The 25,562-nt window shown below is 46.7% G+C and overlaps 1 protein-coding gene across 2 annotated transcripts in view; it reads right to left on the bottom strand.

The window, feature by feature from the left end:
- Positions 1-25,562, bottom strand: part of DYNC1H1 (dynein cytoplasmic 1 heavy chain 1) — a 916,572-nt gene that overhangs the window by 739,111 nt on the left and 151,899 nt on the right. For both annotated transcript variants that reach the window (XM_069208347.1, XM_069208346.1), the window contains exons 17-18: positions 6,979-7,134; positions 6,111-6,224 (exon numbers count right to left, since the gene is read on the bottom strand). In XM_069208347.1, coding sequence (XP_069064448.1) covers positions 6,111-6,224; positions 6,979-7,134 — 270 coding nt within the window. The remainder of the gene's footprint in view (positions 1-6,110; positions 6,225-6,978; positions 7,135-25,562) is intronic.

Here is a 25,562-nt window from a genome sequence, read left to right as displayed (position 1 = left end):
CACCAGCAGTACACCTCCAGCAGCACAGGGGGAGCCGGGTGCCAGGTGCAGGGTGCAAAACACCATCATGTGCCCAATGCTTTTCAATGAAGAGCGGTCACTGGGAAAAGAGGCTGCAAATTCTGGCCAGGAAGCCACTCAGGCTGAACCAACAGTTGGGCTCAGGCCTAATTATGCTGGGGCATAGGTATCTTTGGTACTCTTCTGCACGGCTCAGGGGTGACGGGTGCAGAGGTGTCTTCAGGTGTCAGGTTTCCCTTACTGGAGCAGTCACGGTTGGGGGCTGTGTGAAGAGGCTACAGGAGTGATCGGGGAGTCCAGTAGGGGTGAAACCACAATGGACTTGGACTCTGGAGGGCTGGGGAACCTTGTTGGTAACAGTTGTTCAATTCAATTTGGGACAGAGAGGGTAGTTGCAGTGGTGACTTCAGGTGTCAGGTTTTGGCAGTTCTGGAGGTTCAGAGTCCCTTGTTTGGAGTTTGCTGGAGAACAGGTATGCTGTTCACAGAAGGTCTTCAGTCTTTTTCGAAGGCAGGTAGTCCTTCTGGGTTTCTGGAGACAGCTACAGAACGAGCCAACTTTGGTGTGGATTTTAATAAGGGATACAAGACAGGCCAGCGGGGTTGGTACCAGGTCAGCAGATTTGCTTCTCTTCTGCTTTGACAGCTCTTCAGGGTCTTTGGGCTTCTTCGGTCACCATCTGCTTCTCTGTTGCTAGGGGCACCCCTAATTACTGAATTTAGGGGTGTTTCAGGGAGCGTAGGGTAGTAACCCATGGGCTATTTACCCTTGGGGTCACTAAACCCCCTATAGGACCACTTCCTATGGGAAGTGGGAATAACCCTGTCCAAGAACACCAAGATGTCCGTTTCAGAAATGTGGTGTCCACATCAGGCAGCTCACCTTAGGGGGGGGACTGATCTAAGGGGTGGACTCACCTCTCTAAATACTAAACTTCATGCCTGTCCAGGTGCCACCCCTCCCAGGGCAGGCTTTGTCGCTGATTGCCCAAGAGCAAACTTTCACCTTTGGAGGACAGGCTCTTGTCTGGTGGTGGTGGGCTGGCTCAAACTAGTCCGCAAGCACACCAGAGGGTGTTAGGTTTTTTGGGGCCACCTCTAAGGAGCCCTCTGGGAGCATGTACTGATAAATCCATCACTGGCATTAGTGTGGGCTTATCAATACAAGACGTTTGATACCAAACAGCACTATCTCCAGTGAAGCAATCATGTAGCTAGGAAACTCCAATAAAGCAGTGTTCAGCACATGCATTTAAAATGGCTTCTCTGCCCACTTACAATTTCTAAGAATCAACAAAGACATAGCAGGGGTGTAAGGAAATGCCTCCTTGGCATGGTTGCCCCCTGACTTTTTGCCTTTGCTGATGCTATGTTTACAATTGAAAGTGTGCTGAGGCCTGCTAACCAGGCCCCAGCACCAGTGTTCTTTCCCTAACCTGTACTTTTGTATCCACAATTGGCAGACCCTGGCATCCAGATAAGTCCCTTGTAACTGGTACTTCTAGTACCAAGGGCCCTGATGCCAAGGAAGGTCTCTAAGGGCTGCAGCATGTCTTATGCCACCCTGGAGACCCCTCACTCAGCACAGACACACTGCTTGCCAGCTTGTGTGTGCCAGTGAGGACAAAACGAGTAAGTCGACATGGCACTCCCCTCAGGGTGCCATGCCAGCCTCTCACTGCCTATGCAGTATAGGTAAGACACCCCTCTAGCAGGCCTTACAGCCCTAAGGCAGGGTGCACTATACCATAGGTGAGGGTACCAGTGCATGAGCATGGTACCCCTACAGTGTCTAAACAAAACCTTAGACATTGTAAGTGCAGGGTAGCCATAAGAGTATATGGTCTGGGAAGCTGTCAAACACGAACTCCACAGCACCATAATGGCTACACTGAAAACTGGGAAGTTTGGTATCAAACTTCTCAGCACAATAAATGCACACTGATGCCAGTGTACATTTTATTGCAAAATACACCCCAGAGGGCACCTTAGAGGTGCCCCCTGAAACTTAACCGACTGTCTGTGTAGGCTGACTAGTTCCAGCAGCCTGCCACACTAGAGACATGTTGCTGGCCCCATGGGGAGAGTGCCTTTGTCACTCTGAGGCCAGTAACAAAGCCTGCACTGGGTGGAGATGCTAACACCTCCCCCAGGAAGGAGCTGTGACACCTGGCGGTGAGCCTCAAAGGCTCACCCCTTTGTCACAGCACCGCAGGACACTCCAGCTAGTGGAGTTGCCCGCCCCCTCCGGCCCCGGCCCCCACTTTTGGCGGCAAGGCCGGAGAAAATAATGAGAATAACAAGGAGGAGTCACTGGCCAGTCAGGACAGCCCCTAAGGTGTCCTGAGCTGAGGTGACTAACTTTTAGAAATCCTCCATCTTGCAGATGGAGGATTCCCCCAATAGGGTTAGGATTGTGACCCCCTCCCCTTGGGAGGAGGCACAAAGAGGGTGTACCCACCCTCAGGGCTAGTAGCCATTGGCTACTAACCCCCCAGACCTAAACACGCCCTTAAATTTAGTATTTAAGGGCTACCCTGAACCCTAGAAAATTAGATTCCTGCGACAACAAGAAGAAGGACTGCCCAGCTGAAAACCCCTGCAGAGGAAGACCAGAAGACAACAACTGCCTTGGCTCCAGAAACTCACCGGCCTGTCTCCTGCCTTCCAAAGAACTCTGCTCCAGCGACGCCTTCCAAAGGGACCAGCGACCTCTGAATCCTCTGAGGACTGCCCTGCTTCGACGACGACCAGAAACTCCCGAGGACAGCGGACCTGCTCCAAAAAGACTGCAACTTTGTTTCAAGAAGCAGCTTTAAAGAACCCTGCAACTCCCCGCAAGAAGCGTGAGATTTGCAACACTGCACCCGGCGACCCCGACTCGGCTGGTGGAGAACCAACACCTCAGGGAGGACCCCCGGACTACTCTCCGACTGTGAGTACCAAAACCTGTCCCCCCTGAGCCCCCACAGCGCCGCCTGCAGAGGGAATCCCGAGGCTTCCCCTGACCGCGACTCTCTGAAACCTAAGTCCCGACGCCTGGAAAAGACCATGCACCCGCAGCCCCCAGGACCTGAAGGACCGGACTTTCACTGGAGAAGTGACCCCCAGGAGTCCCTCTCCCTTGCCCAAGTGGAGGTTTCCCCGAGGAAGCCCCCCCCTTGCCTGCCTGTAGCGCTGAAGAGATCCGTTGATCTCTCATAGACTAACATTGCAAACCCGACGCTTGTTTCTACACTGCACCCGGCCGCCCCCGCGCTGCTGAGGGTGAAATTTCTGTGTGGGCTTGCGTCCCCCCCGGTGCCCTACAAAACCCCCCTGGTCTGCCCTCCGAAGACGCGGGTACTTACCTGCAAGCAGACCGGAACCGGGGCACCCCCTTCTCTCCATTCTAGCCTATGCGTTTTGGGCACCACTTGGAACTCTGCACCTGACCGGCCCTGAGCTGCTGGTGTGGTGACTTTGGGGTTGCTCTGAACCCCCAACGGTGGGCTACCTTGGACCAAGAACTGAACCCTGTAAGTGTCTTACTTACCTGGTAAAACTAACAAAAACTTACCTCCCCCAGGAACTGTGAAAATTGCACTAAGTGTCCACTTTTGAAATAGCTATTTGTCAATAACTTGAAAAGTATACATGCAATTGAAATGATTCAAAGTTCCTAATGTACTTACCTGCAATACCTTTCAAAAAAGATATTACATGTTAAATTTGAACCTGTGGTTCTTAAAATAAACTAAGAAAAGATATTTTTCTATAACAAAACCTATCGGCTGGATTTGTCTCTGAGTGTGTGTACCTCATTTATTGTCTATGTGTATGTACAACAAATGCTTAACACTACTCCTTGGATAAGCCTACTGCTCGACCACACTACCACAAAATAGAGCATTAGTATTATCTCTTTTTACCACTATTTTACCTCTAAGGGGAACCCTTGGACTCTGTGCATGCTATTCCTTACTTTGAAATAGCACATACAGAGCCAACTTCCTACAAGGGGCATATCTGCTCTTGTAGAAATGTCCTCACAAGTAAAATAATTCACCCGGCCTTAGGGCGGTCAGGCCTGCTGTAGGATTGACTTGCATATATTGCACGCAGTGTTAGGGGACATGGCACACAGGAATGTGTGACATGGTGTGTTTCACTTTTGTCTGCACCAAGACATGCAGCCTGGTATGTGTTTGGTGAGGGGTCCCTTAGGGTGGCACAATTCGTGCTGCAGACCTTAATGACCCTCTTTAGTACCCAAGGCCCTAGGGACTAGGGGTACCATTTAATAGGGACTTAAAGATGGAGCTTAAGATGGTGCCAGTTGAGAGAAAGAACTATACAATTTAGGGAAAGACGTCTGTCACTGGGGACCTGGTTAGCAGAAACCCAGTGTACTTTCACTCAAAAACAAATCAGATACCAGTCAAAAAAAAGGGGGGGGAGGGGGGCCTGTAAAAAAGAGGCCCTTTCCTACACCTCCAATGTCACGTAGAAAGCTAAGAGTTGGCTTAATCTAACTGTATGTAACATTCTTGCGCACTCTCTATACGTACAATGGGACGCTTTCCATACATTTAACACAGCTTTATGTTTTAAAGAAAAAAATACGTCAATTACATTCAGTGATGCTCTTTGTGATGAATACTCTAACTGCAGATTCCCCTACTTGGAATATTCCTTGTGCGCCAGACTGAATCTGACAAATAACCTTGTAAAGTGCCCACTTCAAGGCTACGCTAGGCTGACGACAAAACATGGCAAATCAAATTGCAGTCAACCGCTCAACCTCCATGCATGGAAGTGTAGACTACCTAGATCTGAGTGGAGGTCTCTAGTTTCCTGCTGCAAGAGGAGGTTCTCTTGAAGTGGCAACCTGATCAGAGGACATATGCTCAAGAGGTCTAAGAAACACACTCACTTGGACAAAATGGGGGCCACAAGGATTGCTAAGGCTTGTTTGTTCCTGATCTTCCTCAGAACTCTGGGTAGGAAAGCATGTGGCAGGAAGGCGTTCTGCAGTTCCTTCTTCCATTCCAGTCATAATGTGCCTCCATAACAAGCTGAACTCCAAAGCACAAAACTGGTGACACTGCAAGTTCTCAAAGGTGGTATAAAGATCTATGCAGGGTTTTCCAACAGTAGTGGAAGATGTCATGTGCCACTTTGGGATGTAACTGCCACTTATGATCTGCCAAATTACATCGGCTTAGTCTGCCGTGCCATTCAGGGGCACTACCAGGTGACTGGTGACCAGGAAGACATCCAGGCACTTCAATGATCTTTAGTTGCACAGCCTCCTGGTACAGGACCATGGACCCAGTCCTGCTTGTTGTAGTGCCACATTGAGGTTGTGATGTTCTTGAGACAGCCTGACCTTGAAGGACATCTCAGATGCTGTTATGATGCACCAAACTACAAAGTGAACTTGGCTTAATTGACAACCCACACACTGAAATTTACCATAAATGTTTTATGTAGCACAGCATGCCACTTAAGAACATTGTAGAGCACTGCAAGTAAGTCAACGGCTGGATAATGTTGTGGTGAAGTTAGTGTCCAATAGGCAACAGGACTACCCATTCAATTATTATTCAACAGCTTCTCCTATATTTGACAATTCAGTCTTCAGGCCTTCTCTGAAATGAGGTTAATTTAATGGAGTCAGAGCATTGCACAGTATGGGGCCACAGACAGAGGAGATTCCTCCATGTTTTAACTATCTAAAAACAGTGGTATACGAGAGTTGCAGCTGTCAAATCTACTTGGGCTTTCAAAGCTAATTTAATATGTTTGCGAAGCAAACTCTGCTCTATTAAACAGTCTCCTTAAACGCAGGTTTTTGGTTAGCAAAACTGCGTATGTTAATGTCCAGTTACGATATTGAGAACTTAACGATAAGTGTTAACCAGTCTAAGCACTCTCAACTGTAGCAAAAGGGGGAAGTAAAGGGACAAGGTAGTAATGATTTCGTAGCAACTTCACCATGTCAATTTCTAACATTCCACATTGTAAATCTGAGACGAGGAAACCAAACTTTTAGCAGGTATAAAATATATTCCAATCTAGTGAAAAGAGCACAAATCAATCTCATACCTTACGAGGCTGCACAGAAACCCATGGCTGCTCCTTCATTTGATCAATTTGTTCCCAGACCTTGGACAGTTCAGACCAAACTCCTTTAAGATCCTGCAACTCTTCCAATGCTACCTAAAAAGAGTAGCAAAAAAATGTTTACAATGAATCCTTGCAAACCTACTGACCAAAGAGAGGAACACAAACTGCACATATATTGTCACTTCACAGTGTAGCTTTACGAATAACTGTCAGCTAGGAGAAACTAAATCACCAACCACAATAATTGTACTTGTTAGTACAAATATTGGCAGATATTACACATGTCCTATTCTCTCCGACATTAGCCTCAAATGGCCCCCTTTCCTAACCAAACCTCTTTCTTTTCTCACCTGATGTAATAGCTTTCTGATCTCTTAGTTTGTCTGATCTTTGAAAACTGTCAGATGTGGAAATAGAGAAACATTTTTTTCTTGTCAAATCTAACAACTGCTCTGTATAACATTTTGTGCAAACTACAGTATCAGACTCCAGAATCAATCATCCACTGCCTCTAATACAATGATCAAATATTAATGTCCGGGCACTATTAAATTAACCACACTTTGTTATTTAGTGTTGTCATTACTTCCTAACAGAACGAAAATCTGCACAACTACTTAAAGACCTGCATCGATTGATCTTTATGGCATGCAAACTTAATGCGGTTTTAACATTTAAATTGTCTTCTACAATTATATTCAGAAATTAACACAGGCACTATTGCAAAGGACAAAAATGGATTAGTAATGCTTGTATAAGCTAGAACACCAGAGTACTCAATGTAAAAAGGAAGAATTCACAAATCTAGCATTAAATGCCATGCACTGAGCAACATCACTGTCCTAACCTGCACCCGTTCTTCGCTGCCACTCAGCAGTCCTGTATCAGTCAGTTCCAGCGCTTCCTTGGCCTTTGCACATTTTTCACGATCATCTTTCAACCTACTGAATTTTCCTTCATATATTGTCAGTTCTTGAAGCGCTTCTTCAGGACGCAGGTTTCCCTGAGAGAATAAAACAATCAAAACAACGACTTAGTGCTTTTTCGTAGATCCAGTACACTGCAAAACAATACTGCTTCCCAGTGATAGAACCCTATTTTGGGGGCATTACAAAAGATAAATGAATTTTTAGGCTGCTGAATGCCAGACAGCCCACTTCAATGTGTGTGCTAAAACAGCAAGAATGGCCATGTGGGACTATACAGGAACACGTAGGACAGTTCCCTGTGGACCAACAGTAAGGTAATTGGAAGAGCTTTGGTTTTAGCTATTCCTGAAGGTTACAACTTTCAAATCATTTGTTAAGAGCTTGAGGAAAGCATCATAACATGTGCCACCCTTAAAAACTACTAAACCTTTGGTTTAGCCCTACTCTGGAACAAGGAGTTTTTTTTTTTACTTTGAAACAAATAGCTTTAACAGAAATATATTTATATCTTGAGTTACAGGTAGCTGGAATGAAAATGTCACTTACCCAGTGTACATCTGTTCGTGGCATTAGTCGCTGCAGATTCACATGTTTGGCACAGTCCGCTGCCTGGTGTTGGGCTCGGAGTATTACAAGTTGTTTTTCTTCGAAGAAGTCTTTTTTGGTCACGGGACCGAAGGACTCCTCCCTCTTCGGCTCCATTGCGCATGGGCGTCGACTCCATCTTAGATTGTTTTCCCCGCAGAGGGTGAGGATGGAGTTGTTTGCTATAAATAGTGCCCATGCAATGGAGTGAATATGTATGTACGTTAAGAGTTTATAATAATTATTTACAAATGTACAAATGTTTAAGATTTATGATCTACTTCTAAACGGCTACAGGCTTCCCGGGGAGGTGGGAGGGTACATGTGAATCTGCAGCGACTAATGCCACGAACAGATGTACACTGGGTAAGTGACATTTTCAGTTCGATGGCATATGTTGCTGCAGATACACATGTTTGGCATAGACTATAAAGCAGTTACCTCCCCTAAAAGCGGTGGTTTAGCCTGTAGGAGTTGAAGTAGTTTGGAATAATGTTCTTAGTACAGCTTGGCCCACTGTAGCTTGTTGTGCATTTAGTACGTCTACACAGTAGTGTTTAGTAAACGTATGAGGCGTAGACCAGGTTGCAGCCTTACATATTTCGCTCATAGGAATGTTTCCTAGAAAGGCCATTGTAGCACCTTTCTTTCTGGTTGAGTGTGCCTTTGGTGTAATAGGCAATTCTCTTTTGGCTTTAAGATAGCAAGTTTGAATACATCTGACTATCCATCTAGCAATGCCTTGTTTAGAGATTGGATTTCCTATGTGTGGTTTTTGAAAAGCTATGAACAGTTGTTTTGTTTTCCTGATTAGCTTTGTTCTGTCAATGTAGTACATTAGTGCTCTTTTGATGTCTAATGTATGTAGTGCCCTTTCAGCCACGGAATTTGGTTGTGGGAAGAACACTGGCAATTCTACTGTTTGATTTAAATGGAATGGTGAGATTACTTTTGGCAGAAATTTTGGATTTGTTCTTAGAACTATTTTATTGTTGTGTATTTGAATAAATGGTTCTTGTATGGTAAATGCCTGTATTTCACTTACTCTTCTGAGGGATGTGATTGCAATGAGAAATGCGACTTTCCAGGTTAGATATTGCATTTCACAGGAATGCATGGGTTCGAAAGGTGGACCCATGAGTCTTGTTAAGACGATGTTAAGATTCCATGAAGGAACTGGTGGTGTTCTTGGTGGTATAATTCTTTTTAGCCCTTCCATGAATGCTTTAATAACTGGTATTCTAAATAAAGACGATGAATGAGTAGTTTGTAGGTAAGCAGATATTGCTGCGAGGTGTATTTTTATAGATGAAAAAGCGAGATTTGCTTTTTGCAAATGTAGTAAGTATCCTACTATGTCTTTTGTAGAGGCATGTAATGGTTGTATTTGATTGGTATGGCAGTAGTAAACAAATCTTTTCCACTTAGATGCATAGCAGTGTCTAGTGGAAGATTTTCTAGCTTGTTTTATGACCTCCATCCATTCTTGTGTGAGGTCTAAGTGTCCAAATTCTAGGATTTCAGGAGCCAATGATGCTGGGTTTGGATGCCTGATCTGTTGTTTGTGTTGTGTTAACAGATCTGGTCTGTTGGGTAGTTTGACATGCGGTACTAGTGAAAGGTCTAGTAGAGTTGTATACCAAGGTTGTCTTGCCCATGTGGGTGCTATCAGTATGAGTTTGAGTTGGTTTTGACTCAACTTGTTTACTAGATATGGAAGGAGAGGGAGAGGGGGAAAAGCGTATGCAAATATCCCTGACCAACTCATCCATAGAGCATTGCCTTGTGATTCGCGGTGTGGGTACCTGGATGCGAAGTTTTGGCATTTTGAGTTTTCTTTTGTTGCGAACAAATCTATCTGGGGTGTTCCCCAAATTTGAAAGTACTTGTTCAGAACTTGGGGGTGAATTTCCCATTCGTGGACTTGTTGGTGGTCTCGCAAAAGGTTGTCTGCTAGTTGGTTTTGTATTCCTGGAATAAATTGTGCTATTAGGCGAATGTTGTTGTGAATCGCCCACTGCCATATTTTTTGTGTTAGGAGGCACAATTGTGTTGAGTGTGTTCCTCCTTGTTTGTTTAAATAATACATTGTTGTCATGTTGTCTGTTTTGACAAGAATGTATTTGTGTGTTATTATGGGTTGAAAGGCTTTTAACGCTAGAAATACTGCTAACAGTTCTAGGTAATTGATATGAAATTTTGTTTGGTGTATATCCCATTGTCCTTGAATGCTGTGGTGATTGAGGTGTGCTCCCCACCCTGTCATGGAAGCATCTGTTGTTATAACGTATTGAGGCACTGGGTCCTGAAATGTCCGCCCTTTGTTTAAATTTTTGCTGTTCCACCATAGAAGCGAGAGGTATGTTTGGCGGTCTACCAACACCAGATCTTGAAGTTGACCCTGTGCCTGTGACCATTGTGATGCTAGGCACTGTTGTAAGGGTCGCATGTGTAGTCTTGCGTTTGGGACAATGGCTATGCATGATGACATCATGCCTAGAAGTTTTAGCACAAATTTTGCTTGTATCTTTTGGTTTGGAAACATAGCACTTATTACCTTGTGGAATGCCTGCACTCTTTGTGGACTTGGAGTGGCAATTCCCTTTGATGTGTTGATGGTTGCTCCTAGATATTGTTGTGTCTGACACGGTTCTAGGTGTGATTTTGTATAGTTGATGGAAAACCCCAGTTTGTGAAGGGTTTGTATGACATGTGGTGTCGTTTGCGCATTTTTTTTACTGTGTTGGTCTTGATTAGCCAATCGTCTAGGTAAGGGAACACATGTATCTGTTGTCTCCTGATGTGTGCTGCTACTACTGCTAGACATTTTGTGAACACTCTTGGTGCAGTTGTTATTCCGAATGGCAACACCTTGAATTGGTAATGTATTCCTTTGAATACGAACCTTAGGTACTTTCTGTGAGAAGGGTGTATTGGTATATGAAAGTACGCATCCTTTAGGTCTAATGTGGTCATGTAATCTTGCTGTTTGAGCAGTGGAATGATGTCTTGTAGTGTGACCATGTGAAAATGGTCCGATATGATGTAGGTATTTAGTGTCCTGAGATCTAATATTGGTGTTAATGTTTTGTCTTTTTTTGGAATTAGAAAGTACAGGGAGTAAACTCCTGTGTTTTTTTGTTGTACTGGTACTAACTCTATTGCATCCTTTTGCAGTAGTGCTTGAACTTCTAGTCCTAAAAGTTCTAAATGTTGTGGTGACATTTTGCGTGTTTTGGGAGGGATGTTTGGTGGGAATTTGTGGAATTCTATGCAATAGCCATGTTGGATTATTGCTAATACCCAATTGTCTGTTGTAATCTGTTGCCAAGATTGGTAGAATTGGCTTAGTCTTCCCCCCACTGGTGTTGAGTGAAGGGGTTGCGTGACTTGAAAGTCACTGTTTAGGTGGAGGTGTTTTTGGAGTCTGGAATCTTCCCCTACTCCTTGGGAATTGACCCCCTCTATATCCCCTGAAACCTCCCCTTTGGAAGGAACCCTGATATGGTGTGGTTCTTGTTTGTTGGCTGGTGGTGTCTGTGGGTTGGCCACGAAACCCCCCTCTAAATGGAGTTTTTCTAAAAGAGCCTCTGCTCTGCGGGGAGTAGAGTGCGCCCATGGCCTTGGCCGTGTCTGTGTCCTTTTTAAGTTTTTCAATGGCTGTGTCCACTTCAGGGCCAAAAAGTTGTTTTTCGTTGAAGGGCATATTAAGGACAGCCTGCTGGATTTCAGGTTTGAAGCCTGAAGTGCGGAGCCAAGCGTGTCTCCTTATGGTGACAGCAGTGTTGACTGTTCTCGCTGCAGTATCGGCTGCGTCCAGTGAAGAGCGGATTTGATTGTTTGAGATCGTTTGTCCCTCTTTCACTATTTGCTGCGCCCTTTTTTGGTATTCTTGGGGAAGATGGTCTACGAGAAGTTGCATCTCATCCCAGTGAGCGCGGTCATATCTGGCCAGCAGCGCTTGAGAATTTGCGATGCGCCACTGGTTGGCTGCCTGTGATGCTACTCTTTTTCCTGCCGCATCAAATTTTCTGCTTTCTTTGTCCGGAGGTGGGGCGTCGCCAGATGTATGGGAATTTGCTCTTTTGCGAGCTGCCCCTACTACTACGGAGTCAGGTGGTAACTGCGAAGTAATAAACACTGGATCTGTGGGTGGTGGTTTGTATTTTTTATCCACCCTTGGGGTGATGGCTCTTGATTTTACGGGCTCTTCAAAAATTTGTTTTGCGTGCCGTAACATCCCTGGTAGCATTGGGAGACATTGATATTGGCTATGTGTAGCCGAGAGGGTGTTAAATAGAAAATCATCCTCTATAGGATCGAAATGCAGTTGGACATTGTGGAATTCTGCAGCCCTAGCCACCAGTTGAGAATATGAGGTACTGTCCTCTGGCGGTGACGGCTTTGTGGGGTATGAATCTGGATCATTGTCCGGCACTGGGGTGTCGTATAGGTCCCAAGCGTCTTGATCCTGATTATCTTGACTTATGGTAGTTTGCGCTGGTGAGTGCATTTGTGGCGGTGTTTGTGCCGGCGATGCCTGTTGTGGTGGAGAGGGCGGAGGCGTGACTTTTTTAACCACTTTGGCTTGTGGTTGTGCGTCATCCTTGAGGAGACCGATCCTTCTTTTCCTCATTATTGGGGGAAGGGTTGATATCTTCCCTGTGTCTTGCTGGATGTACAGTCTCTTTTGTGTGTAGTCTGATTCTACACTTTGGAGCTCTTGTCCAAATCTGTGCATCTGGCCACTTATTCCTTGTTCCTCTGTGTAGGATGAAGGTGTGGAATTTTTCGGCGCCGAGAGAGAATCTTTTTTCGGTTTCGGCACCGACAGAATTTTTGTTCCTTTCGGCATGGATTCTCGGTGCCGATGTTTTTCGGTGCCGGTATCTTGTTTTTGTCTCTCGGAGCCGCTATCTCGGCTCCGAGGTTGCTCCATGGCGGTCCCTCGACCGGAGTCGGGTGTCTTCGCTATGGGCGTGCCCTTTTTCGGCGCCTTCGACGGGTCGCCTGTTTTATGGGTCGAGCCATGGCCTGTTGGCAGTGGCGTCCCCTGGGCTTTCGTTTTCTCGATGGTTTTACTTTTCGACGTCTTACTCAGTTTGTTGCTGTTGTTCGACGTCGGAGTCTCCGGATTCTGAGTCCGGAACCGAGAATGTTTCCTCTTCGTCGTCGAAACGTTGTTTTGTCGGCGTGGACGCCATTTGTAGACGCCTGGCTCTTCGGTCCCGGAGTGTTTTTCTGGACCGGAAGGCTCGACAGGCCTCACAGGTATCCTCCTTGTGCTCGGGGGACAAGCACAAGTTACAGACCAAGTGCTGATCTGTATAAGGATACTTACTGTGACATTTTGGGCAGAAACGGAACGGGGTCCGTTCCATCGGCTTCGATGTCGCACGCGGTCGGGCCGACCAGGCCCCGATGGGGGAATCGAAGCTACCCCAAAGTCTTCCGATGATCGGTGTCGATGTACCTAACTATCCCGATACCGAACGGAACAATACCGACGCTTTCTTCCGAGATTCTGACTAACTTTCCGAACCGAAACACGGAGCGAAAAGGAATACGTCCGAACCCGACAGCGGAAAAAAACAATCTAAGATGGAGTCGACGCCCATGCGCAATGGAGCCGAAGAGGGAGGAGTCCTTCGGTCCCGTGACCAAAAAAGACTTCTTCGAAGAAAAACAACTTGTAATACTCCGAGCCCAACACCAGGCAGCGGACTGTGCCAAACATGTGTATCTGCAGCAACATATGCCATTGAACATATTGTTTCAGACACCTCTGCAGGTTCTCACTGGGTTTTCATGTGGATGCTTATCAAAACTGGCAACCAGTGAAAGGCCTGAAGGATGGCTCAATGTGACCATATAGTTTGAGTAATAATGTATCATAGTGATCACTCATCTATTTAATATAATGTAAATGTCCTTCATTGTTTTGAAGTTAAATTTAAATTGCCTTCCAAACAGGGTTCTTTATCAAGATGACTTACCTTGGCTATATGTTCAGTATGCTTCTGTATTCATATCGTGGGTGTGATCTCTTTGGTTCATCCGAATTTAGGATTTCCATTGCTAGTTTCTCTCCATACCTGGGTTTGTTATAGATTCTGAAAACGTTTTCTAGTGCAATGGTTTCACAGCCATAGATGTCTTAATGTTGTAGTGTGTAAATTATTATCCAATAGCAAACCACCTTTCTCACAAAAGGCATCTTGAGGAGATTATTTGTACCTTAGACAAAAGATTAAAAGCTGGCTCCATATCACCCGAGACACCATGAATCAATCCTGGGTTTTCCATTTCCCAATCATTGTTTTAAGGTGTTGGTCTAATTAGCTCAGTTCAACTGTATAAACACTACAACTCCCATAATTTATGAGGCATTACAGGAAAACCCCAGAACTAGACTAAGTTGTCCCTGATGACATGGAGTCATCAGAAAACATAACAAAACAAAAATGAAGATATGGATGTTTCCATATCATGATTTAGGCGGGCAGAAATCCTGCAGCCATACTGTTCTCTGTCCATTATGTCTCACAGTCATGACACCAATTTGAACTGGTCCCTTTCAACATATTCCCATTCAATATACCATCTCTAGTATCATCTTTACCAGACAACACCCTTCTGCAGAAGCAGAACGTTTTCTCTGGAGGTGGTCACAATAACAATGTACCGCACTGTAGCCATGACATATTACAGGTTCTGGTAATGGGTAATATTTTTTTTTTTTTACCACTGAGTTGCAATACCAGGAATAGTTGCTACAGCCTAGAATAGGTCAGTGGCTTTCAGCAGCTCTTTCAAATCCAGCAGTACAAGATTCGAATCACCTGCTGCTTGCCTTAGTTCTAGAAACCTCTAACAAAAATGCGGAGTGTGGAAAGTCTCCAGCTGAAAGTCAGATTTGTGCAGACTACTGTATGTCAAAATATAGCTCTAAAATCTGTTGGTTATAGTTGTACTGAACACAGTGGATTTTCTAATGAATAGATATGGAATCACCCCTTACTCCTGTATACAATGAATTATTATCATACACAAGGGAGTTGGCTCTTTATATGATGAATCAAAATTAGATATATCGTAAAGAGTCCAGGGGGTTCCTTACTAGGGCACAGGGGGCTTTCTCTAGCAATCCCAAGGTGCTCCTTTTAGGGGGCAGTGTGGTCGAGCAGCCTTAGGATTATCAAAGTAGAATGTTAGACATATGCAAATACACTGTAAATAAATGAGACATGACTCAATAAGGAAAACCACACCAATTTTCTAAAATAACAAGTATCATGATAAATATTTAGGCACTAGATTCAATATGATCAGGTAAGTTGTTTTTTGCAAGAAAAATACTTTCAGGTTTCAAAAGTCGACAGAAGGGTCAGTGTTAGCCTATGTAGGACAACCAAGTACTGCATTCAAGTATAGTACAGTGACTTACAAGACCAACCTCCTGGACTTATGGTAAGTACTGGCCAACGGTCAGGACCTCATCAACAGGTCACATCGGGCACGCTGGGGTGAACGGGTGCAGAGGTGTAGTAGTACAGCGTTGGGTGCCCAATGTTAGTCAATGAATCGGTCCTGTTGAAAAGAGGCTGCATGTTTAGACAGGGAGTCCAGTCGAGGAGAACCAACAGGGGGGCTCAAGTTTTGAGATGCTTGGTGTAGGGAAGTACTCTCTTTTTGGCATGGTTTCCCCCACTATCAGTATGCTTTGACTGTTTTCACTGGGATCCTGCTAACCAGAACCCCAGTGATTGTGCTCTCTACCTCTAAATTTGGTTGCCTGGGATTTTGCACACCCCACAATTGGCATCTTGGTGCCCACATATAAGACCCTAATATATGGTACTTATGTGTCCAGGGCATTAGGGCACCAGGGGTTCCCCAAGAGTTGCAGCATGTATTATGCCACAAATGGGAGCCCATGCAAAATGTGTCTGCAGGCCTGCCATTGCAGCCTTCGTGAAAAGGTGCATGCACCCTTTTACTACAGGTCACTTCACCTGGTGACTGTAAGTCACCCCTATGGTAGACCCCCCTAACCCAGAGGGCAGGGTGCAGGTCCCTGTGTGTGAGGGCACTCCTGCATGAGCAGAGGTGCCCCTACGAACTTCAGCTCCATTGCACTGGACTTCGTAAGTGCGGGGAAGCCATTTTACCCATGTGCAGGATACAACCTGTGTCCTGCTGCATAATGGTAACTCCGAACCTGCGCATGCTTGGTATCAAACATGTCGGAATCATACCCCAATACTGTTGCCAGTATTGGATGTATGATTCCACGCACTCAGAGAGGCGCCTTGGAGGACCCCTACTAATGCTCTATTTTGTGGTAGTGTGGTCGAGTAGGAGGCTTATCAAAGGAGTAGTGTTAAGCATTTGTTGTACACACACAGGCAATAAATGAGGAACACACACTCAGAGACAAATCCAGCCAATAGGTTTTGTTATAGAAAAATATATTTTCTTAGTTTATTTTAAGAACCACAGGTTCAAGATTTACATGTAATACTTCAAATGAAAGGTATTTCAGGTAGGTAGTTTAGGAACTTTGAATTAGCAAAATAGTATATACAGTTTTCACATAAATGACATAGCTATTTTAAAACTAGACAGTGCAATTTTCAACAGTTCCTGGGGAAGGAAAGTGTTTGTTAGTTTTTGCAGGTAAGTAAACCACCTACGGGGTTCAAAGTTGGGTCCAAGGTGGCCCACCGTTGGGGATTCAGGGCAACCCCAAAGTTACCACACCAGCAGCTCAGGGGCGGTCAGGTGCAGAGGTCAAAGTGGTGCCCAAAACACATAGGCTTCAATGGAGAAAGGGTTCCAGTCTGCCAGCAGGTAAGTACCTGCACCTCCTGAGGGCAGACCAGGGGGGTTTTGTAGGGCACCGGGGGGGCGGGGACACAAGACCACACAGAAAGTACACCCTCAGCAGCACAGGGGCGGCCAGGTGCAGTGTGCAAACAAGCGTCGGGTTTTCAATAGAAATCAATGGGAGACCAAGGGGTCTCTTCAGCGATGCAGGCAGGCAAGGGGGGGGGGGGAAGAAGGGGGCTCCTCAGGGTAGCCACCACCTGGGCAAGGGAGAGGGCCACCTGGGGGTCGCTCCTGCACTGGAGGTCCGATCCTTCAGGTCCCGGGGGCTGCGGGTGCAGTGTCTTTACCAGGCATCGTGTCTTTGAAGCAGGCAGTCGCGGTCAGGGGGGAGCCTCGGGATTCCCTCTGCAGGCGTCGCTGTGGGGGCTCAGGGGGGTCAACTCTGGCTACTCACGGTCTCGTAGTCGCCGGGGAGTCCTCCCTGTGGTGTTTATTCTCCACAAGTCGAGCCGGGGGCGTCGGGTGCAGAGTGCAAAGTCTCACGCTTCCGGTGGGAAACGTGTGTTGTTTCAAAGTTGCTTCTTTGTTGCAAAGTTGCAGTCTTTGGTGAACATAGCCGCTGTCCTCTGGAGTTCTTGGTCCTTCTAGATGTAGGGTAGTCCTCTGAGGCTTCAGAGGTTGCTGGACCCTGGGAACGCGTCGCTGGAGCAGTGTCTTTAGAAGGGGGGGAAGACAGGCCGGTAGAGCTGGGGCCAAAGCAGTTTATATCTCAGTCTTCTCTGCAGGTTTTTCCAGTTCAGCAGCCCTCTTCTTCTTAGGTTGCAGGAATCTGAGTTCCTAGGTTCTGGGGAGCCCCTAAATACTCAATTTAGGGGTGTGTTTAGGTCTGGGGGGCTAGTAGCCAATGGCTACTAGCCCTGAGGGTGGCTACACCCTCTTTGTGCCTCCTCCCTGAGGGGAGGGGGGCACATCCCTAATCCTACTGGGGGGGAAATCCTCCATCTGCAAGAGGGAGGATTTCTAAAAGTCAGAGTCACCTCATCTCAGGACACCTTAGGGGCTGTCCTGACTGGCCAGTGACGACTCCTCGTTTTTCTCATCATCTCCTCCGGCCTTGCCGCCAAAAGTGGGGCCGTGGCCAGAGGGGGCGGGCAACTCCACTAGCTGGAGTGCCCTGGGGTGCTGTAACAAAGGGGGTGAGCCTTTGAGACTCACAGCCAGGTGTTACAGTTCCTGCAGGGGGAGGTGTGAAGAACCTCCACCCAGTACAGGCTTTGTCACTCTGTGGCTTGTAACAAAGGCACTCTCCCCATGTGGCCAGCAACATGTCTGAGGTGTGGCAGGCTGCTAAAACCAGTCAGCCTACACGGGTAGTTGGTTAAGGTTTCAGGGGGCACCTCTAAGGTGCCCTCTGGGGTGTATGTTAAAATAAAATGTACACTGGCATCAGTGTGCATTTATTGTGCTGAGAAGTTTGATACCAAACCTCACAGTTTTCAGTGTAGCCATTATGGTACTGTGGAGTTCATGCATGACAGACTCCCAGACCATATACTCTTATGGCTACCCTGCACTTACAATGTCTAAGGTTTTGCTTAGACACTGTAGGGGCATAGTGCTCATGCACTTATGCCCTCACCTATGGTATAGTGCACCCTGCCTTAGGGCTGTAAGGCCTGCTAGAGGGGTGACGTATCTATACCTGTAGGCAGTGTGAGGTTGGCATGACACCCTGAGGGGAGTGCCATGTCGACTTAGACATTTTCTCCCTTCCAGCACACACAAGCTGGCAAGCAGTGTGTCTGTGCTGAGTGAGGGGTCCCCAGGGTGGCATAAGACATGCTGCAGCCCTTAGAGACCTTCCCTGGCATCAGGGCCCATGGTACCAGGGGTACCAGTTACAAGGGACTTACCTGGATGCCAGGGAGTGCCAATTGTGGAAACAAAGGTACAGGTTAGGGAAAGAACACAGGTGCTGGGGCCTGGTTAGCAGGCCTCAGCACACTTTCAAATCAAAACTTAGCATCAGCAAAGGCAAAAAGTCAGGGGGTAACTATGCCAAGGAGGCATTTCCTTACAAACACCCTTGAAATAGGTGTGACATTGCTTGGGAAGGGTAGCCTCCCCAAGTCACCGGTATGCTTTGAAGGGCACATTTGGAGCCTTCCTTGCATAAACCGGTTTGCACCAGTCCAAAGACCCCCGGTCCCTACTCTGGCACGAAACTGGACAAAGGAAAGGGGAGTGACCACTCCCTTACCATCACTAACCCAGGGGTGGTGCTCAGAGCTCCTCCAGGTGGCCACTTGATTCTACCATCTTGAATCCAAGATGTGCAGAGGCCCCTGGGAACATCTAAGTGGCCAGGTCACGTAGGTGACGTCACAGCCCCCTCCTGGTAGGTGGTCTCCCAGCTAGGTGACCAATCTCCTTTTCTAGGCTATTTGGGCGGTTCCTCAGATTCAAGTGCAAGATTCCAGCAGGACTCCTCTGCAACGTTTATCTTCTGGCCACTGAAACCCCAAACGGACTCTTCACGAACCAGCAAACCAACTTCAGCCACAACTCTGCTTTGCAACATTGTTTTTCTGGCTCCTTCCAGCAACTGCAACATTTCCCTGGCTGTGCAACCTCGGAGGTCGACAGACTCCAGCCTGCACCAAGAAGTAAGAAGTAATTGCCCCTGGAGTGAAGGAGTCACTCCCCTGCATCTGCAGGCACCAAATGCAAAAACAACCGGCTGCGTGGAACTGCTCTCCTCTGGAACTGTGTGGATCCTGCATCATAGGTGGTGGTCTGTAGTGGTCCCCTTGGTCCTCTATCCTAGCTGCCCAACAAAGGAGACAGTAAGTCCTTTGCCTCTCCTTGCAGGACAGTAACCTTGTGCACTGCAACTCTTGCAGCTACCAAGGCTTGTTTGCTCCACCGCCAAGGGATCTTCAGGCTTCATGTCACCCCCAACCCACTACACATCTTGCTGCCAAGCACAGTTTCCTCTCTGCTGCTACAGTGATGTGGGGGACTCCTCTTCAGGTGTGCTGAGTGGGCCTCACTCCGACTGCTGTGCCTTGTGCCAGTGGGTTGTCTGTGGGGGTTGCCTCCTCTTTTGGTGACTCTCCCGACTGCTGAGGGTCATCCCGGACTCCCCTCCTTGGGTCAAGTCCCCTGGGCCTTACTGGTCCTCTCCAGCCTTGCAGTCTTCTGCATTAGCCAAGGCTTGTTGGTGCTCTTCCTGCATCACTAACCAACTGCAACCCGACAGCTGGCGTGGGACATCATCTGCATCAATTCAGGGACTCCTCTTTATCTCCTATGCTGCACAGCTAGTCTTCTTCGTCCCTCGTCGACCTGGTCCTGCATCCACAGAAGGGTGGGTAGAGGCTCCTGTCGTGACCGGACACTCCATCACGAACTAGACTTCGTCCCATTCCTTTGCAGGTCCTCTTTTGCCAGAATCACCTTTGGGTTCTTCCAGTATTTTGGGGCTTGCAAAATCCTTTTCCAAAGTCCTCCTGTTGGGTTTGAGGATAACCAGGTACTTACCTCTTCTCTCCTGGTCGCTGGGGGGGGGGGGTCACTCTGGTATTCACCTCTTGGGGTTCTTAGTTTCCACAGCTCCCCTCTACTGATTCCACATCCTTGGGTGGGGGACTGTATCTTGCATTCCACTTTTTTTGGTATATGTTTGGCCCTCCCCTAGGGCCCTCACTATTTTCTATTGCTTTTGCCAATGCTAATTGCTTTCTATGCTCTTTACTTATTGCTAATGTGTATATAATATTAGGTTTACTTACCTGCAGTTTTGGGGGTGGGGGGGCTCCCTATTAGTATTCTAGCATTGTGTGTTACACTAATAAAGTACCTTTATTTTTGTAACCCTGTTTGGTACTTTCATGTGTGATAGTGCTGTGTGACTATAGTGGTACTGCATAAGCTTTACATGTCTCCTAGATACGTCTTGGCAGTTCATCCACAGCCACCTCAGGAGAGCCCTGGCTTCCTAGACACTGCCTACACTTCACTAATAGGGGATACCTGGACCTGGTATAGGGTAATAACACCACAGGTGTCCCCCACACACAAGGCCACCTTCCTACACTCTGGGACGGAGGGACACCTTAGGTCCTCTTCTCCTGAGGCGTTTGGTTTTCTCCACCAATAGCACTAGCGGTTGAGGGGCCTGCGGGCAGAGGCTGCAGGTGGCATGGTTGAGTCCACAGTGAGAACTCCAAGGTGAGCTTTGTCTCTGGAGGGCTGGGTGACCACGTCGGCAGTGTTGGCCCACTACCACTCTGGATTGGCGGCACGGGTGCAGTGGTGCTTTCTGGTGTTATGTTTTTGCAGTCCAGAGTCCTCTCTGGTCTCTAGGGGTGCCTGAAAGATGCAGTGAAACAGCACCGCTGCTCCACAGGAGTTCCTGGGTGTTTGTTGAAGACAGTCCTCCCAGGTTTTTGGAAGCACAGCAGCTTGCTTGATTTGTTGTCTATGGCAGACATCGGCAGGAACAGCAGACAGGTCGACAGGACTGGGGCCAAGTCAGGTGCTTCTTCCTCTGGCTTTTGTCCTTCATAGGTTAGCAAGAATCTGATTTCCTGGTGCCAGAGGCTACCCTAAATACTAAATTTAGGGGCATTTCCAGAAGTGTAGGGCAGTAGCCAATGGCCTACTTACCCCTGGAATCACTACACCCGCTATATGACCACTTCCTGTGGGAAGTGGGCATTACCCTGTCCCAGAGTTTCTAAATCTGCCAACACCAAGACAGCAGATTTCTAAATGTTGGGTCCACACCAGGCAGCACACCTTACTGGTGGGAATGACCTGAGGGGTGGACACACCTCTATGAATACTAAATGTCCTGCCTGTCCAGGTGCCAAAATAGGCCCGAGGCAGGGGGGCTGGTATCTCTACTTTGAGAGTAGCCAGGGTATTCTGTTGGGTGGGGAGTGTAAACACTTCTCCTTGAGCAGGCTTTGTTTGAGCGCCTGAGAGCAAAGGCTCTCACCCTAGGGGATCAGAATCGTGTCTGGTGGTGGCAGGCTGGCTAAAACAAGTCTGTCCACATACTGGTAGTTGGTATGTTTACATGGGTCATGTCTAAGGTTCCCTCTGGGTGTATGCATTAATAAAACCATCACTGGCATCAGTGAGGGTTTATTAATACGAGTTGTTTGATACCAAACGTGCAAGTTACTTACTGTCGGTAACGATAGATCTGAAAGAGACATATTCTAGTTGCAGATTCCTTACCTTAGAATTTTCCCCAGGCGTCAGACTGGAACCGGAGATTTTTTCTTCGAGCAATACCCATGAGTGTCTTTAGGTGACAGCGGTCGACTTCACAGGCGTCTTAGTCGCTGTGATGATGTCAGGAGTAGTACATAGACGCCGCCTTAGCGCAGTGACGTCACTTTCTTTCCACGTCAAAGGGCAGAGCCGTGAAGAACACTGAAGTTGGTGCACCAGAGCCTAGGCCATAAATGGGAAAGCCCTGTCCCTAGAAATCAGTGCGCAAGCGGGGAGGATTTGTGGGGTCGGTAATGAATCTGCAACTAGAATATGTCTCTACCAGACCCGACTGTCCAAGGATGCCCACGTAGCTGCCTGACAGATATCCAGGACAAGAACTCTGCATGCTAATGCAGTGGAAGCAGCAGTCACTCTGGTGGAATGAGCTCGCCCGCCATCAGGGGGCTGCTTCTTGGCCAAAAGAAAGCACATTTTTATGCAATGAAGTACCCATCGTGAGATGGTACATTTTTGCACTGCCTTCCCTTTCTTCGCACCCACATATCCAACAAAGAGTTGATCATCCACCCGGAAATCTTTAGTACGATTGAGATAGAACACCAACGCTCTTTTTGAATCCAGGCGGTCTAGTCCCTCTGCCCCATGAAAAAGATGTGGAGGGGTGTAAAAAGTGGCAAAGTGATCGACTGCCTACATGAAAAGGTGTAACAACTTTGGAAAGGAAGGAAGGAAGGAAGGAAGGAAGGAAGGAAGGAAGGAAGGAAGGAAGGAAGCCTTAGTGCGTAACACCACTTTGTCAGGATGCACAGACAAAAATGGGGGCTTAGAAGATAGAGCATGAACCTCACTCACTCTGCGAGCAGAAGTGATGGCAACAACAACAAAAATCACGTTTTGAGGGACTTTTGTGCATCGGCTGAAAATGAGCACACATTAAATAAGTAAGATCAAGATTGAGGTCCCACTGAGGCATGATAAACGGAGTGGAAGGAAACAAATGGGAGACTCCCTTAAGGAATCTATTAACAATAGGAGACTTAAAGAGTGAAGGCTGATCAGGCAACCCCTGCTGGGCCAAAGAAAGAATGAACAAAAAACCTCAGGAAGAGGAGCAGAGAGGGGATCAACAGATTTGTTGGTACACAATGCCACAGATTTATGCCAACGACAGGCATACACTGTTTTAATGGAGGGACGTCTGGCTGCCAAGATTACATCACAGGCTTCGGTTGGAAGGTCAAAAGCCATCAACTGCTGCTGCTCAATCACCACGCATGAATGCGGGGATTGTAGAGGTTCAGGTGGAGAACTGTCCCCTGTTGCTGCAACAGCAGGTCCTCCCGAAGGGACAATTTGAGTGGAGGATCGGTGGCCCTGCTCAGTAGCTCTGGATACCATACTCTCCGTGCCAGTCCAAAGCCACCAAGATGACTTGGGCCCGGTCGTTCTTGATCTTCCTGACAACTCTGCACAGAAGTGGTATAGGCGGAAAGGAGGCCGGAGTTCCACTTGTGACGAAAAGCGTCTCCGAGCGAGTGCTGCCTTGGAAACGCCAACACACAAAACAGCTGACACTGCGCGTTCTCTGTGGATGCAAACAGATCTAATCAAGGCTCTCCCCACTGCTGAAAGAGACCTTGCACCACCTCCGGATGGAGATGCCATTCGTGATTGGCTATGCATCGACGGATGAGTTCATCTGCTCTGGCATTCAGAGAGGCTGCCAGATGTTGAACCACCAGGGTGATGTCCTGATGTGCCAGCCATGTTGAGAGGCGCAGCGCCTCCTGACAAAGGGTCCAGGACCCTACCCCGACCTGTTTGGTGCAGTACCACATGGCAGTAGTGTTGTCCGTGAACACTTGCACTACTTTCCCTTTGAGTGAGGAAAGAAATGCTTTCAACGCTTGCCCCCGTCATCAGCCCCATTATGTAGATCTTCTGAAAGGTGGCAAATAAGGGAATTGCTAGTTTTCAAATCCTGCAATAGCATGAGCCCTGGCATTAGTCAGAGAGGCTATTATCAGTGCTCTTGTATAATAAGATTGCTGCCATAATTTATCGCCACAATACATGGCACCAAAGGGACAAGTGGATTTTTTTTTTAACAGGATAAGTAATGTTTGATGCAGCCTGGTCATGGACAAGTAGATATATTATAAAATTCCACACCCCTGAAAGGGACACTTTCCTACAACAAGCATTTCAAATTATAACATTTTTTGATCTGCTGTGTAAACATTGTTTCATGAGCTAATAGTGATCTTCCTTCTGAAAAAATCTGATTCTCTGAAGTTTGTAGCATCGATAATCATTTATCATAAAAAAATAGGCTATGTGTCTCATCAGTTTCAACTTCCAATATATTTCGAAATAGATTCAAGGCTGTTTCTCAGCAGTATCATTGGAGACACCCGAGCTCTATACACTTTTTACAATATGCTAAATCTATATATAAAGTGCAAAAATTTAATTGGTCTCTTGCCTCTAGGACTGTGTGAGCCAGAACGATAGAAGGAGCTGAACCAACCATAGCCTAGACATGTTGCTTACAATGAGGTCATTGCCTATCCTAGGAGAGCATCGGAACTTAAGGAGAAATGTTTCATGCCAGTGTCAGGTACAGCATTACATAGCTTGGCTTAGCATATAGCAAATATATGATAATTAGTCCTCGGTTTACTGAATTAAGGAAGAACAAAAAGAAGATTAGCAGGAACGCCAAGGGACAACTCAACTCGGCAGGTACCTAATGAATGAGGGGACCTTTTCAAATAATGCTTTGTACACACAGCAGAGAGGCTTAAACTGGATAGGTTGCTGATTGGAAGTCAATTAAGATGGAAATATGTGAAAGTAAGGCAGATAATATGGAGTGTGGCAAGACCACCATCACGGGGGAACACATTGTCATGTGCTCTTGTAACTAACCATAGTTGCCTCTTTCAGGCCTGGTTGCCTTCACCTTGAGTACTGTTTCTGGGACTTTGGGCTTGCACACCCAATATTTTTTTTTTCCTTTTAGTAATCATCTACCACAGTTCCTCATTCACAGGTTTTTACTCAGGATCAAAGTAATCCTTATGTTTATCTCAGAACTAGCCTCTGGTTTTCAACTAATGGACAGCCAAGGAAAGTGGTCACTGTTATACTGCTTTAACAGGCCTTTACATTCACTTTGTGCACCCAAGGCCCCTTCTGTATTACAGAAAGGGCTGCAGACGCTTGTAAAATTCTTATTTTATTACTGGTCACTAGGATGCACATGTTGCAACCAAGGAATCTGTAGGGGCCATACCTTCATATGGAAAAGGGCGATGCCCCATGTATATAAAAACACTTTGCCATGTGGTATTCTATCAAGGAAGGAGCCAGCGTAAACAGGCGTTTGAGAGGCAAAATAATTTACACCACCTATGAAGAGGAACAGATACAGTGCCAACTAAATCTTAAGAGAAGGCATAGGGATACCAGTGAAACCACATCTGAAGAAGCCCCTCCTTAAGAGGATGAAGTCACACCGTTTATGTATCAATGCCACACTCTGCCCAGCACAGGTGTAACTGAATCGGCGCTGGGAAGTGCATACTTTTTTCATAACTAGATGTAGTCTCCCTGTTTGCATCAGGTGCACCTAGTAAAGGTGAGCTGGGGTGCAAACCCAAATAGTTTACTAATACACAATTCAGTTCCTGTCAATGCTGTTCAGTAACTATGTTACCAAGAACTATTCACCAAGAATGTTCTGCTCTTCGAAATAAAATGAGGCTTTAGAATGGCAGATTTCTAATGAATAGTAAGGAATCCAGTCATTTTTGTGTTGCTTTCTATAGCC

Source organism: Pleurodeles waltl, chromosome 9 (genome assembly GCF_031143425.1).
Source record: "Pleurodeles waltl isolate 20211129_DDA chromosome 9, aPleWal1.hap1.20221129, whole genome shotgun sequence".
Classification (NCBI taxonomy): Eukaryota; Metazoa; Chordata; class Amphibia; order Caudata; family Salamandridae; genus Pleurodeles; species Pleurodeles waltl.
The sequence above is the reverse complement of the archived record's forward strand: the minus strand, read 5'-3'. Positions and strand labels throughout refer to the sequence as shown.